Genomic DNA, 15,125 nt, shown 5'->3' with positions numbered 1-15,125 from the left:
ACGCCGATGACGTCTGCTTCTCAGTCAGGACAGAGTAAACAAATTACAACTTTTTCTGACATATGACATTGTTTTGTCATTGATTACATCCCACTTTGCAACACAGTAATACAACAGAGACCTAATTCTTTTGTACCTTAAAATAATGTTTCCAAGACTGTTTCAGTGGTTCACTAACTCAATTGAATGAGACATAAGAATAATAATGGTAACAGTAATAGACAGATCTCCTTCCAACCTGTAAGGGGACCGAAGAGGAAAAGTGCTTTGGTGCCTACTGTAAAGGTGTTAACAAACAAGTACCTAATGCTAATTCTAGCTAGGTCTATAACGTTAGCTAATTCTTGGTGGATAACATAAGATTATGACACTGTTCAACACACTGAGTTATTTTTAGTATCATTGTTTTGACCACAGTTTACAACTCTGGGCTACCACAAATTCATCAGTAACATTAACTGTATAGATGGACAACTAATCTAATAGTAATTTAGCTAGTTAACACAACCCAGTTTGTCTGCTTTAATCTCCCGGTGCTGCAAGGCTTCAGTCGGGATAAGGCTGACAACAGCCCCAGTCTGGGGACACATCCACAGTTAGCCACAAGCCAACTAGCAGCCAGCCTGGTCAACACTAGCTATGGTGCTAAGCAGAGATGGGAAGTAACGAAGTACAAATACTTTGTTACTGTACTCAAGTAGATTTTTCTGATATTTTTACTTTACTACTTATTTTTGTGGCGACTTTTTACTTCTACTCCTTACATTTTAACACAAATATTGGTACTTTCTACTCCTTACATTTTACAAAATTGGCTCGTAACTTTCGTTTTGTACAAGAGGTTATGTCGGAAAATAGCGCGGACACGCGCCACGCACCGCGAGCAGGTGCGCGCTCCACACGGGAAAAAAAGTGAGAGAAATGAAAAGGAGACTAGCTGTCCAGAGGATAACCAGCTGATATTGTGTGTGTGTCTTTGAGAACTGTAAGTTGTATAACTCATGATTTCAGTTCACATAAGCCTGTTGTATTGGTCTATAGTTCTTCACATTTAAAGTAGGCCTAAGTTAGCTAGTGGTTTTGGTGTGTTCTTCACCTGTTAGCTGGGTTTCACGTTGATCTTAATGAAGCATCAACACTTTCACCAGCTTTATTCGCATATTTTTTTTTTTTGACCGAGCAGATACTGTAATTCAATTGACAAGTGGATGGAAACTTAGCTAGAGAGAAGTCGTGTCCGTCTGTTTTAACACCTGGGGGGACGTTGGAAACCAGAATCATCTTTAATCCAGTCCTAATCTAGTTCTCAACTTTCACATCCTTTCACTGGAGTTATCGTTATTATTGTGTACGTCATCAATACCATTTTCAATCTAAATGGAGGGGAATAGATCTACTGTACGTTGCATTTGACGCACGACTAAGACAACTCAACAGATTCTGCATTCTGCATTAATTCACAGCAAATCATTGTGCCTTGATGGCGCTAATGTTAGCACATAGTAGTATGAGGGCGACATGATTGAAAATGAAGAAAACAGCAAGACATTCCCATCATCCTCAGTCTTATCTGAGAGAAATGTTTGAGACAGTAGGCATCAAGAAGGACTCCTGGTCAATGTGCTGGGGAACTTCTTCATTAATGTCTGTTTAGTCATTCATATTTCAGTCCTTTATTTTATTTCCAAAAGCTGTATTTGATTACACACATACATGTTGATTCATTTACATGTTAGGGGAAAGATTAAAAATAGAAACTGGATCTGTGAATTCTCACAGAATTACAACTGAATTTATATCTTGCTAATGAGTCAGAATCTTGTTAACCTGGAGTCCCAGTTTCTGTCATTATAATCATATATGGGATGTTTTAGGCCTATTGGTAGACATCGATTTAAAATGTAGCCTTTGCCATATAAAGACATGTCCTCCATGTCCACTGAAGTTTCTCAGCGTCTCTCTAGTAACATTTGAGTGCTCTAGGTAGCTTTGCATAAAAAATTTGCAAGGCTACTTTTACTTTTATACTTTAAGTAAATTTCCAAGTTTGTACTTTGTTACTTTTACTTGAGTAAAGAAGTTTAATCAGTACTTCCACTTTTAACAGAGTATTTTTTAACACAAGTATCTGTACTTCTACTTAAGTATGGAAAGTGAGTATTTTAGCCATCTCTGGTGCTAAGGATGCTAACGACAGTTTACTGAACCAGCGTCAGGAAACGGAAACAAACATAATGTTACACCTCCGTAAGCATTACCTTTGCTTTTAGCCGTCTGCACAGTTAACTAAATTTACCAGACAAAACAGGGATAAGGCACCAAAAGAACTAATACTAATAGTAATTTAAAGATGTGGGAGCGTTGGATCTGGATGGGAAGGATAACTCTGGGAGTTGGAATAGGTGTGTCGCAATTCTGCCTTTACACTTCACAACACAGGTTCGTGGATCTGAGTGTCGCAATTTTGGTTTCATATTGCATATTGTTACAGCCCTAGTATTTGTCACTGTTTTGGATTTTTTCTATAAAAACAGACATCTGCATTAAGCAAGTATATTTGTCTGTTCCCATGTTGATAAGAGAAACTTGAAAGTCCATTTAGAGCAGATAAAAACAAATGTTGAGTAATTTGTGCTAAATTGCGAGTTATGTATTGACAATCATGAGATTAATCACAATTAAATATTGTATTCAATTGACAGCCTTGATTACTGATTATTTATAATAATGTATAGAGAATATCTGACAATACCACATAGTATTCTCTCAGTATTTTACTGTGAGATCTTCTATATAACACAGACAAACAACAATAGTTTAGAATGAGTTCTTGTCTTGTTGGATTATTTATTTGACTAACTGTCTGTAATTAATAAATGTTGTCAGAACATGATGATGCATGTACTTACCTGGTGGGATCCACCTCAAAGCTGATGTGTTCAGGGGTGGTGATAACCCCTCTTAATAAAGGCTCCAGTAGCTTCTGCAAGTATGCTGCCCCATATACCTGACAAAAGACAATATAAATCCAGTCAATAATATAAAAATCCCCTTGTAGGCAGAGGTTTTAGATCAGACATTTCTAATTATTTCATAGCAGGGGTTGTGCTGTGTTTTTTACCTTGAAACAGAAGGTCATTATTTTGCTGGCCAGGCTGTTTCCCCTGAAGAGAGTCTGCATAGAGTCAGCCAGCTCCACCTCTTTAGAGAACATGTTCCACAGCAGCTGGTAGAGAAGGTGGCGGGAGTCAAACAGCGTTACCAGGACTCGGGCTAGCTCATCCTGAAAATACAACAAACACATGTATATCACTGAATCGATATATTTGAGTATATACTGTATATCATAAAAAGTTTTATGGATATATGTTAAAGGCTCCATGGCATGAAAATTTCACTTTATGAGGTTGTCTAACACTAATATGTGTACCCCCAGCCTGCCTATGGTCCCCCAGTGGCTAGAAATGGCAATAGGTGTAAACCGAGCCCTGGGTATCCTGCTCTGCTTTGAGAAAACGAAAGCTCAGATGGGCCAATCTAGAATCATCCCTTATGAGTTCATAAGGGGCAAGGTTACCTCCCCCTTTCTTTGCTTTTCCCGCCCAGAGAATTTGGGCCACCCATGAGAGAGAGAGACATCATGGATTTTAAACCTGCCAAGTGGCAGTTGGTCAAGGCCACACCCCCAGCCTCCACCTTGCCACCCCCTCTCTAATTTTCAAGAGCTACAGACTCAGAAATGGCACATACAGTGCTGCTAATGAGTATAGTAAGATTGTTATGGTTTTATTTCAGTTAACCTAATACCTGGTTTGATTTGCATTGAGAGTTGATTTTATGGAAAGTACCCCATCGCAATCCGTAGGTAGTAGTAGCCTCAGGCACCTCAAACAATGATCAATAAATAACAAAACAAAACACACACACACACACACACACAAAACGCACAGCAAAATCTGTATCTAAGACCAAAAGAAAATAGTGCAAGTTATAGGGCTAAAATGTTCATGTCAAAATGTCCTTGGGTAAGACACAATCGGCGTGTGAATGTGTGTGATCTGATGAGCAGGTGGCACCTTGTCTGGCAGCCTTGGCCACCAGTGTATGAATGTGTGTAAATGGTGTCTGTATTATGTAAAAGCGTTTCAGTAGTCATTAAGACTAGAAAAGCGCAATTTAAATATTAAATTTATTATACACAGAGGTGTAAACAGCTCTTAAGTGTATAAAGATAAAACGGTTTAGAGGTAAAGTTAATGAGAATAAAGCTTGATGAGTATAAAGCTCAAGAGTTCAAAAGTCTTAAGCCTTGTGGGATGAAGCTGTCCGTGAACCAGGTTAAGTGGGGCCAGATGCTGCGGTACTGTCTGAGTGTGGATGGGATGGTTTGCGTCCTCTGATAATCTGTACGGCTTTCTTTCTGCACCGCTGAATGTAGAGGTCTCACCCACGGACGGCTTTTCCATCCTGGTGATGCGCTGAGCAGTTTTCACCACTCTCTGTAAAGCCTTACGGATGATGACAGTGCAAAGGCCATACCATGGCAGGGATAAAGCTGGTCAGGGTACTCTCGATGGTGCACCGGAAGAAGTTGCAGTATATCCTGGAGTCCATGTTGAACCTCCTCAGCCAGCAGAGGATGAAAAGCAGCTGTCTAGCAGTCTTTGTGATGGTGTTGGTATGTTGAGTTCAGATCCTCAATGAGCTGACCCAGAGGAACCCGAAGCTGCTGATTCTCTCCACTGTAATCTTGTTGATGGAGATAGAGGCTGTGTTCTTTTCTCTGTTGCTTACTGTAGTCCGCAATCAGCTGATTTGTTTTACTGATGTTGAGTTGCATACAAGCATTGTTTCATTTGTCTCCTTTGTGTCCTCCCTTTAGCAGGTACGACAACAGGTTGGTCAGGTTGATGAAAAAGTACTGTTCACCAACGATCTAGTGCAGAAGTTGTTCTCTATCATAACGTATGATAGGGCTCGCTTTAGCGTCACATATTTTGTAAAAAAACTCAACATAAGTAATAGATAGAACAACATTAAACAAAAAAAGCTACAGAGGAGCTTAAGGCACAGCAGCAGTCCATGTTCTGCGCCTGTCTACAAGTCTTATCACATACAATATGTTGAGTGGAGGTATTTAAGATTTATGCCCACTGTCAACACAATGTGTGAAACCGATAATAAGTTTAAAAAAAAGAGGTACATACCCACTGGGACCCAGGAACCACATTAGCCAGTGCCATGGCAATTGGCAGCTCTCCTTGGTCTCCCATCATAGTGACCAGCTCCACTAGCCTCTCAAATCGGTCAGCGAGAACCGTCTCTGCCAGAGTGTCAAACTCTGTTCCCTGCTGCAGGATCTTGGTCAGCACTTCCATGAAAGTGGCTCGAGTCTGCAGGTCCTTGTGGTAGCCCAGACCTGAGGAGAAAGATGCAAAAACTCAGTTGGTAACTTCTATTTTAAAAAAGCTGCATTTTTCAAACTCTATGACCAATAATATTGTGCTTACTTACCAATAGAGTGCATGAGGCCACTGTCTACATTAGCGTTGAGGAGGTTGGACATGGCCAGGACAGTGCAGTGGCGGAGGGAGGCCAGGCGACGGGACATTCCTCTCTTTCGTCCTCCCACTGCCTGGCCCTCATCCTCCACCTCACTGCAGTCATTTAGCAGGTTCATGAACAGGGTGAAGTACCTACACACCACCACAAACAACAACAGCTAATTTATTAGAAAGGGCTTGTCCATGCAGGTATTTTACCACCAGTTCAGATGGCCAACCTGTCTTTTTTCTCAATATATTTAAAAGACTGGATATTACACACAATGACATTTCCTTTGACTCATTTTAGTCTCGTCTATACTGTATGTTAACGCTATGTTAGAGCTTAGCCTGTTCAAATGTGTTCTCAGATGGTCATGACTTTGGATTTACAGTAGGGAAGTACAGGGCAGGTTGGATGTAGGGTAGTGTACAGTTTACTTTTTCGGTATTTGTACCGATGTGGGTACCTGGAATTCAGGTTCCGGTACCCAAAGGTACCTTTTTTTGGTAATTCACTATAATAACAAAAAATTAATTTCAGTTGTAAAAATATTTCCAAACCTATTTATCCTACTTACTAAGAACATTTTTTTTTATTAATTTAGCACATTTTAACACCACACAAAATAAAACATCTCCCTACCTCCCAAACCCAACCCTACAACCTATTAACTCAAAAAACTATTAATTTCTTACACTGCACTGAAACTTTTATTCTTGTATTTGTATTAACTGTATTACTTATTCTATGTTAACCTGTTTTTATTTTCTATCTCTTTTTAAACTGCTCTTTCATATTTTATGTAAAGTGTTTTAAAATCCGTTATTGCTAAAATGTGCTATTGAAATAAAGTTGCCTTGCCCTACAACCTCAGCCTGTCAGTGAGTCAACGGAGCATAGTGGTGCCTACATGTGACAGAGGAAGTCTAACGTTAAGGGACCGTTCTGTATTTATGGAATGGACCACCGGAGGAAAATAGGGGAGGGTCATGTCTTTTTATTCTTTGTTGAGGGGAAGGTCACCCAATGTTTTTTAGTCCACGGGGGAAGGTCATCCAACTTTTTGTATTCAAGAAAACAGAAAAATATGGCTTGTTTGGTGCATAATTTTCCATGTAGCTCCCAGACTCGGTCCCCCGTCGCTAGCAGATGGGTCTGACCCAACAAAAATTGCTTTCATGCTGTCAAAATGCTGTTATGTAAAAAATGTGACAGCAACATGACTATTTTTTTTTTAAAGGGTGTGTGCCCGTAACCACCCATTGAGGAAAAGGGAGACGGGTATCTTTCTGCCCTGTCAGACGCTCTCCCATTTCTCTTCCAGTTCCGTGGTTAGTCAGAGAGCTTGTTACGCCCGCAATAATTGTGGTGCATTATAACGATATGTGTGTTGAGTTATTTCAACAAAAGATTGGGAATATATAATATATATAAACGCATCTCGTCTACGAGTCTCCTGAGAGAGCTCCAGCCAATTCACAACGAGATGGACAGCCCAACCCGGTTTTGTGTACTGTGCAATTTGGCATGCCAGCAACCCTAGGACCCGCGGCTGTCACGTCAGACTGTGGAACTTCTGAAATCTGACAGTCGGACGAAATTTGCAACAGCCATCAATTTTCGTAAAACCGCCCATATTTGAGCCCTACATAGTTGATTTCTCGCAAAAAAAAAGTCTCAGAAGTGAATATAGTAATAAAATAGCAGACGAACAATGTGTAAAGTTTCCAGTTATGAGACAACCTGTAGGGGGACTGTAGCGCGAGCTGTAGTTCCAAGGAGACAACCTGTAGTGTTTGAGTGATTTGGCAGGCCAGCTGTCAATATGGGTTGTTACCCAGTGTACTTTGTCGAATGGTCTCAATGTTTAATTGATTTACTTCTTGTGAATAATAGTTTACAAGAGGATTAACTTATTGTGTTTCCACAACAATGTTAGTGAGTAAATCTAATGAAATGGCCACCATAATAGTGGAGTATGATGTGTAAGATGAGAAAGCAGAGGTTAAATCATGTGTGTTATGGTTGTAAAAAAAACAATGGTTATCTGTACATCTTTGCCAAGAGCAAACCCGTACAGAAAGCATTATAAATTGTCAAAAAGGGTCATGCCTTTTTTCCCCCCAATCGTTTTGGAGGGTAACTGAAAAATGTATTGCTGGCAAATGGAGGATCAGGTCTATGTTGACTAAAGATTTCAAAACTCCTCCGGTAGCCCCTTTATTAAAAAAAGAACAGCCCCTAACCAATAAGGGGGCACACTCTGGACTTGATTGTCTCAAAGGGTCTGAACATTTCCAAGGTTGTGGTAACTGACGTTGCTCTCTCTGATCATTCCTGTGTTTTCTTTAACGGCACTATCTCTGTGCCCAAAAGTGTCCAAACAAAGATAATCAGAAAATGGTATATCACTGAAAACACCAGTGAAACATTTAGCTTTTCTCCTCCACACCCGCCCTCTCTGGGCTCTCAGTCACTGAGCTTGTAGATAATTTCAACTGTAAAATTACAAATGTTATCGATGCCATTGCTCCCACTAAGGTCAAAGTTGTCTCTGGTAAGAAAAGATCTCCATGGAGAAATGTCCTACTGGTGAGAACAGTAAAAAGAGAGTGTAGGAAAGCTGAACGAAGGTGGCGAAAAACAAATCTCCTGGTCCATTATAACACCTATAAAGAGAGACTTCGCATTTATAATTTGGAACTGAGGAATGCAAGAAGGTCCTTCTTCTCTGATATTATCTCTAGAAACAATAATAATTCACGTGCTTTGTTTGCTACTGTTGATAGGTTAACAAACCCTCCAGTACCAGTAGCATCTGAACTTTTATCTACCAAGGCCTGCAATGACTTTGCCTCCTTCTTCAAAGACAAAATTCAGAAGATTAGACTAACAGTCAGTGCCTCCATATCAAGTTCAGGATATGTGTTGTCACAGTGTTCAAGCAAAAATAGTTCCAATATGACAGAATTTCACACGATCAACCATACAAACTTAGAGGACATTATTCAACATCTGAAAACCTCGACCTGTTGCCTTGATATTCTACCAACGGGATTTTTCAAAAATGTTTCCAATTGTTTGACTTCTGATCTTCTACAGATTGTGAACACATCTCTTCTTTCAGGAATCTTTCCACAGGCCCTGAAAACTGCAGTAATCAAGCCACTCTTAAAAAAGAACAACCTAGACAAGTCACTAATGAGCAACTATAGGCCAATATCAAACCTTCCGTTTTTAAGTAAAATCATTGAAAAAGTAGTCTTTCAACAACTCAACCATTTCTTGTCACTAAGCAACAGTTTTGATACCTTTCAGTCGGGTTTCCGACCACACCACAGCACTAAAACGGCTCTTGTCAAAGTCTTTAATGACATCCACCTTAACACAGATAATGGCAAAATTTCAATCTTAGTATTACTTGATCTCAGTGCTGCATTTGACACGGTCGACCACGACATACTACTAGACCGATTGGAAAACTGCGTTGGCCTTTCTGGCTCAGTACTAAACTGGTTTGAATCCTACCTAAAGAATAGGGATTACTTTGTGTTTATAGGTAATTATGCATCTGAGCGTACAAATATGACGTGCGGAGTTCCGCAAGGCTCCATTCTGGGGCCTCTTCTGTTTAACATCTACATGCTTCCACTGGCTCAGATTATGGAGAAAACCAAAATAAGTTACCATAGTTATGTGGACGACACACAAATTTACATAACCTTATCGCCAGGGGACTATAGTCCAATACAAAAACTGACTAAGTGCATCGAACAAATTAACGACTGGATGTGCCAGAACTTTCTGAAATTAAATGAAGGAAAAACTGAGGTAGTTGTTTTTGGAAAAAAAGAGGAACGATTAAAAGTCTGCGCTCAGCTTCAAACAACAATTTTAAAAACAACAGACAAAGCCAGAAATCTTGCTGTAGTCAAGGACTCAGACCTGAATTTTAACAGCCACATTAAGACAATAACAAAGTCAGCCTACTATCACCTTAAGAATATATCAAGGGTTAAAGGACTTATGTGTAAACAGGACTTGGAAAAACTGGTCCATGCTTTCATCTTCAGTAGACTTGACTACTGTAACGGGGTCTTTACAGGTCTCCCTAAAAAATCAATCAGACAGCTACAGCTGATTCAGAACGCTGCTGCTCGAGTCCTCACTAAGACCAAGAGACTGGATCACATCACTCCAGTTCTGAAGTCTTTACACTGGCTTCCTGTGTCTCAAAGAATTGATTTCAAAGTACTCTTGCTAGTTTATAAATCACTTAACGGTTTATGTCCAAAATACATTTCTGATCTGCTACTACACTATGACCCCCCCAGACCTCTCAGGTCATCTGGAACAGGTCTACTTTCTGTCCCCAGAGTCAGAACTAAACAGGGTGAAGCAGCTTTCAGTTTCTATGCTCCTCATATCTGGAATAAACTCCCAGAAACCTGTAGATCCGCTGCTACTCTCAGTTCTTTTAAATCAAGGCTGAAGACCTTTCTGTTTGATGCTGCCTTTCTTTAAATGACTGCTCATTTCTTTAAATTTCTAAACTTTTCTAAACTTTTATTCTTGTGTTTTATCTATTTTGTTTTTAACTGTCTATTCATGTGTTTTATTAGTTTTTAATGCTTATGATTTTTAACTGTTTGTACTTGTGTTTTATCTGTTTAACTGATTTCGTGTAAAGCACTTTGAATTGCCCTGTTGCTGAAATGTGCTATACAAATAAAGCTGCCTTGCCTTGCCTGCCTAACCATACCTCGCCATTTTATATGCTGTCTGCATGGAGTTTTAAAAACTGTAACCACACTTGCAACCGCTTTAACAGCATTGCAGTAAATCTCTGTCACTTAAACTGCCGAATCAACGTAGTTTTGCTCCGTCCGCAGCACAGCTCTGCCTGTGTGTGTTTGTGTCGGAGCTGAGCTGCACTCTCTGTCCACATGCAGTGGACAGATATCTCACGCTTATGCACTCTCGGGTACCGAAATTTGGCACCGTTTGATTTAACGTGAATAGGTCCTTGGTAGTAGCGGAGTTATTTGGCCGGTACCCAAAAAACGCATTGAGTTTGGTACTCAACCCTAGTTGGATGCCCTGTGCCAGTATTATGAAGAGCAAACAAAGCTTTTTGTTAAGTTCCAGAAGGCTGTATGCTCAGCCTAACAATTCCATAACACACAGGGCACCTACAATATATGAGCTAGAGGCCACAAAAAGATATTCTGCAATATTATGTGATGTCCTGTAAAATGAGCATTTCTTCAGACAAAGTCCTCCTATTTCTTTTTAACATATTGGGTTTCTTATTAATATCAACACATAAATATGCAAATTGTCAAATTTTTTATGTGAAAGCAAATTATGTGATTCATTTTTAGGGTTTTCCTCAAGCCTGTATAATGGTGATAAAACATAATGATGCGGCACTTCTACCTGCCAACCATAGTCAGTGCGTTTACTACTTAGTTACGTACTTAGTAATCTGGTTACAGTTGTTTTTCTCCAGTAAGCTGATTTCTTACCGGTCATTTAAACAAGACACCTGGTTCCAGTAGGGTAGGGGATTAGAGAAACCTGTTTTCCCCAGGTAGATTTCTCCTAAAATACGCTGATTTCTCCACCATGTATACATGTAACCAGGTTTCTAATTGGTCTTTTGCAAGTTCATGATAAAAGACTGCTTACAGGCAAAGTAGTGGTGGGGGAAACCGAAGAACCCGGAGAAAACCCACGCAGACACTCTACACAGAAAGGCCCAGGACGACCAGGGTTTGAATCCGGTACCTTCTTGTTGTGAGGCCACACTTCTAATTATTGGGCATCATGATGACATCATAATAGATCCATAGCTGCTTGGGGCCCTTTTATCTCAAACCCCCAAGCAATATGCAACATCATTGTACAAACTTGCCCCGTTTTTATGCAAATGACTACTGCTGCAACAACAGTCAAATTCAAAAAGATCAGCACTGTTACAGTCAAATTATTAGCGTCTTAAAAGAGTTGGTATAATAAAAACAAATTTATAAGGAGTGTGCTCCACTTTAAATCATGCCAGCTTCTTGTATAAAAACACCAACAGCACAGACAGACTGGGATATTAAATATCTCTCACATTTTAATTCCTTTCCTAAAGTTTTGAGGAAAGCCTCTGTGCCGGACTGGTCAGGACCTATAACTCGCCAGATTAACATTTCATTTTTCTGATTCTCTGCTGTCTCTACTGTGTTCCTGTCTACCATGAACTATTCTGCACATCTATATTGTACGCACTGCGGTACCCAGCTACATCCTGCTGCGCCTTGTAATGCCGTGAAGTGCCCTGCTATGCCATGAACTACTACAAACTACTATTTCTAGTCACTGTTCCATTATCTTTTAATGCGACTGTTATTGCCACCATTCATTTCAACCCCACCCAGCCCGTCAGACACCGCCTACCAAGAGCCTGGGTCTGTGCAAGGTTAATTCCTTGCCATTTGTTGCTTGCTCTGGAGGTAAATACTAGAACGGTTGGGTCCTTTTAAATAATAGTGTGTGGTCTAGACCAGATCTGTAAAGTGTCTTGAGATGACTCTTGTTATGAATTTATACTATAAATAAAATTGAATTGAATAATACAGCATCAAACCATCTGAAGTGACTGTTTACTTTGTAAAAGGGAAATCAGTTTAATGCTGCATGTGGCTTTGACTTTTGGTGATAGGGCTGCTTTCTTGATGTGGCTGTAGCTCAGGTGGTAAGCACAGAAAATGCAGTCCATTTGCATCCGTCTGTTGGCCGAGAAATTTATAATTTATATGGTGTATTGATCCCCAGGTGGAAAATTACAATTTACACTCTGTTTGTTAGTAATTACTACACACAGGCATACACACATGCTCAGGACCTATTCATGCACAAATGGAGAGATGTCAGAGTAGGTGGGCTGCCAGTTGGACCCGTGCCTTGCTCAAAAGGCACCTGGCAGTGCCCGGGAGGGGTAGTGGCGTCTCTCCAGCTACCAAACCACACTGGGTACTTTGGTGCGTATGGGGACTTGAACCATGACCCTCCAGTTCCCAACCGAACTCCCAACGGACTGAGCTACTGACGGACTGAGCATGAACCTACCAATCACCGCTTGCGCTATATTTAGGGCCCCAGCGGCAAAGGCCATATTGAAACTGAAGGAATTATTATTCTTTTTTGAGGGGTTTTACATACTCAAAAACTCATCTAAATTGGCGAAATCTGGTGAAAATGTACGTATTTTAAGGGTTTCTGGAATAGGCGCACAAAAATGGCTCAGTAGCAACCCCTAAAAAGGTTAAAAAAAATGTGAGCCCCTGCAATACGTTTAACGTAGACTAACAAAACTTGACATATGAAGTATGTCAAGACGTACAAAAAACGTCATCGGAGCCGTACCCTAAACCCAACAGGAAGTCCGCCATTTTAAATTGAAATTTCGAAAGGATTGTGATTTGGCCATTTCCACATGTATTACTTTAATGAGATTTAATCCAAATTACTTCAAAGCTGTTAGAATATCTGGCTGTGCATGGTGTGTGCGTTGTTGCTGCTAAAGAGTTTAACGCAGCGTAAGAAATAGAGACTGAAGGCACATCAATGGCCCATCAGCCAAACAAAAGGATACAGACGCTCTTCAGTGTCTGGCAGTCCGAGTGTTAAATACACAGTTTCAAGCGTCCTGATAAAAACTGTGGGTGCGCTTCATCTTTAAATCTCTTAAAATGATTGTGAACTTTGTTGAGATGAATTTACGATCAGACGCTGCAACAAAGCCACAGAGGAGGTTGGGTGCAGGTGTGTTCTTACTTAAGGAAGAGCTGAGATTTGGCCTCCATCAATTCTACGCCATCCCCCTCCTCTGGCTGAAGAGGAAGGCCAGCTAACAGAGACACCACTGCCTCCATACTGGCCTGGTCCAGGTCCCTACACACACACACACACACACACACACACACCACACACACACACACACACACACACACACACACACACACACACACACACACACACACACACACACACACACACACACACACACACACACACACACACACACACACACACACACACACACACACACTAATGAGAGCGCTCCCTTAATTTCTTACAATATATTTATTAGATGAGTTGATCCCAAAGCTGCACCTTGTTAGACACTTGATGTCATCATCAGCAGCTTGGTTAGAGGTTCCCATCACCCAGTCAGTCAGGTACTCCACCATCTTGTTCCTACAATAACAGAGGAAGACCAGAGCATGGGTGCAACCTTCAAAACTGACCTAGGGGGATAATAAATTTGCATCTAAAAGACAAGTAGAGTGAAACATAAGATCTTCAACCAGCTTTTGTTGTACCCTGTAAAAAAGTGGCATAGTGGTACTGGTGTAGAGTTGTAGAGGTGGCTTTGTCATTGACTTGAGTGATGTGTGTACACCTAAAAATCAGCTTTTGTCACTGACCTAAACTTCATTTCCTGGCAGAAGGACAGGTCATCTCGTCTTTCCATCATCACCTCCACCAGCTGGCACAGCTTGGTTTTGATCTGGATTGCATGGACCACATTGCCCAGGATGCGCACATACCTGAGCATAGAGCAAAAGGTTAATACACAGATCTTTAGTTTAACCCATAACCACCAAAAACAACAAAGTGTACCGCAAAACCCAGTGCCAACTTTTGTTAAAATCTGAAAATGGAGGGGCAAAATGGCGGGACTTATTATATTGCTGCATCATTTGCATTGTTGAAAAATGTGTGTGCTTGATTTCATCCCATTTTTAAATTTAGAAAAATAGCCGCCAGCGCCAATTCGCGGTTTCAAGCTGGAATGAGACAGAAACACTTGGCCCAATGATGTTCATTCGGTCCCCAATAATTATAAGCCCAATCGGCCACATGGTGGTGCTGTAATTATTGATGGAAAAAACGTTTTATTTTAAGGTTGCGCCACTCACACCAAAAGTCTGCTTGACTTGAAATTTCTCACACTTACTGTATGCAGATCAATGTGCTCTGCAAAACAGCCTCTTGGACCATAAAAGTGCGCTGTGATAATTGTTTTGCAAATTTGCATGTGAAAAACAGTAAAACAAGACCAAAATTGGTTTGCAGCCTTGCAGGACTGGTATACGTATTTCAACTATAACAGATTGGTTAAAAAACATGGCCACAATCAATCAAAGAATTTGACAACGGTTTGTCCAATCATCATAAAAATTGTAACATATCTTAAGTCTGACTTGAGGAATGGGCATAAGCAACAATTTTGAGCTCATAACTAATAATCAGGATCTGAAGTGTCATTTTAATTGGGGCATATGGGCATGGCCTATTTAGCATTTTATGCTAAATTAATTAAAAATCTGATTAAGGAGGGCAAAACGGTGTGACTTAATGAACAGCTGCATCTATTATAGTGATGAAACAGGTGTACTTGGTTTCACCATTTTTCTATACAGCATTAAACCATCCGAAGAGATTTAGCTTAGCTTTGTAAAGCCGAAACCCGCATAATGCTGCTTGCAGCTTTGAATTTGGCAATTTTGTTGCTTCCGTCT

The 15,125-nt window shown here is 40.4% G+C and overlaps 1 protein-coding gene across 3 annotated transcripts in view; it reads right to left on the bottom strand.

The window, feature by feature from the left end:
• Nucleotides 1-15,125, bottom strand: part of nf1a (neurofibromin 1a) — a 256,060-nt gene that overhangs the window by 144,754 nt on the left and 96,181 nt on the right. For all 3 annotated transcript variants that reach the window (XM_032506717.1, XM_032506735.1, XM_032506726.1), the window contains exons 22-28: nt 14,028-14,150; nt 13,714-13,797; nt 13,375-13,491; nt 5,515-5,696; nt 5,208-5,419; nt 3,122-3,283; nt 2,910-3,007 (exon numbers count right to left, since the gene is read on the bottom strand). In XM_032506717.1, the coding sequence (XP_032362608.1) occupies nt 2,910-3,007; nt 3,122-3,283; nt 5,208-5,419; nt 5,515-5,696; nt 13,375-13,491; nt 13,714-13,797; nt 14,028-14,150 (978 nt within the window). The remainder of the gene's footprint in view (nt 1-2,909; nt 3,008-3,121; nt 3,284-5,207; nt 5,420-5,514; nt 5,697-13,374; nt 13,492-13,713; nt 13,798-14,027; nt 14,151-15,125) is intronic.

Source organism: Etheostoma spectabile, chromosome 3, assembly GCF_008692095.1.
Source record: "Etheostoma spectabile isolate EspeVRDwgs_2016 chromosome 3, UIUC_Espe_1.0, whole genome shotgun sequence".
NCBI classification, from domain to species: domain Eukaryota; kingdom Metazoa; phylum Chordata; class Actinopteri; order Perciformes; family Percidae; genus Etheostoma; species Etheostoma spectabile.
This window is presented reverse-complemented; position numbering and strand designations above follow the sequence as displayed.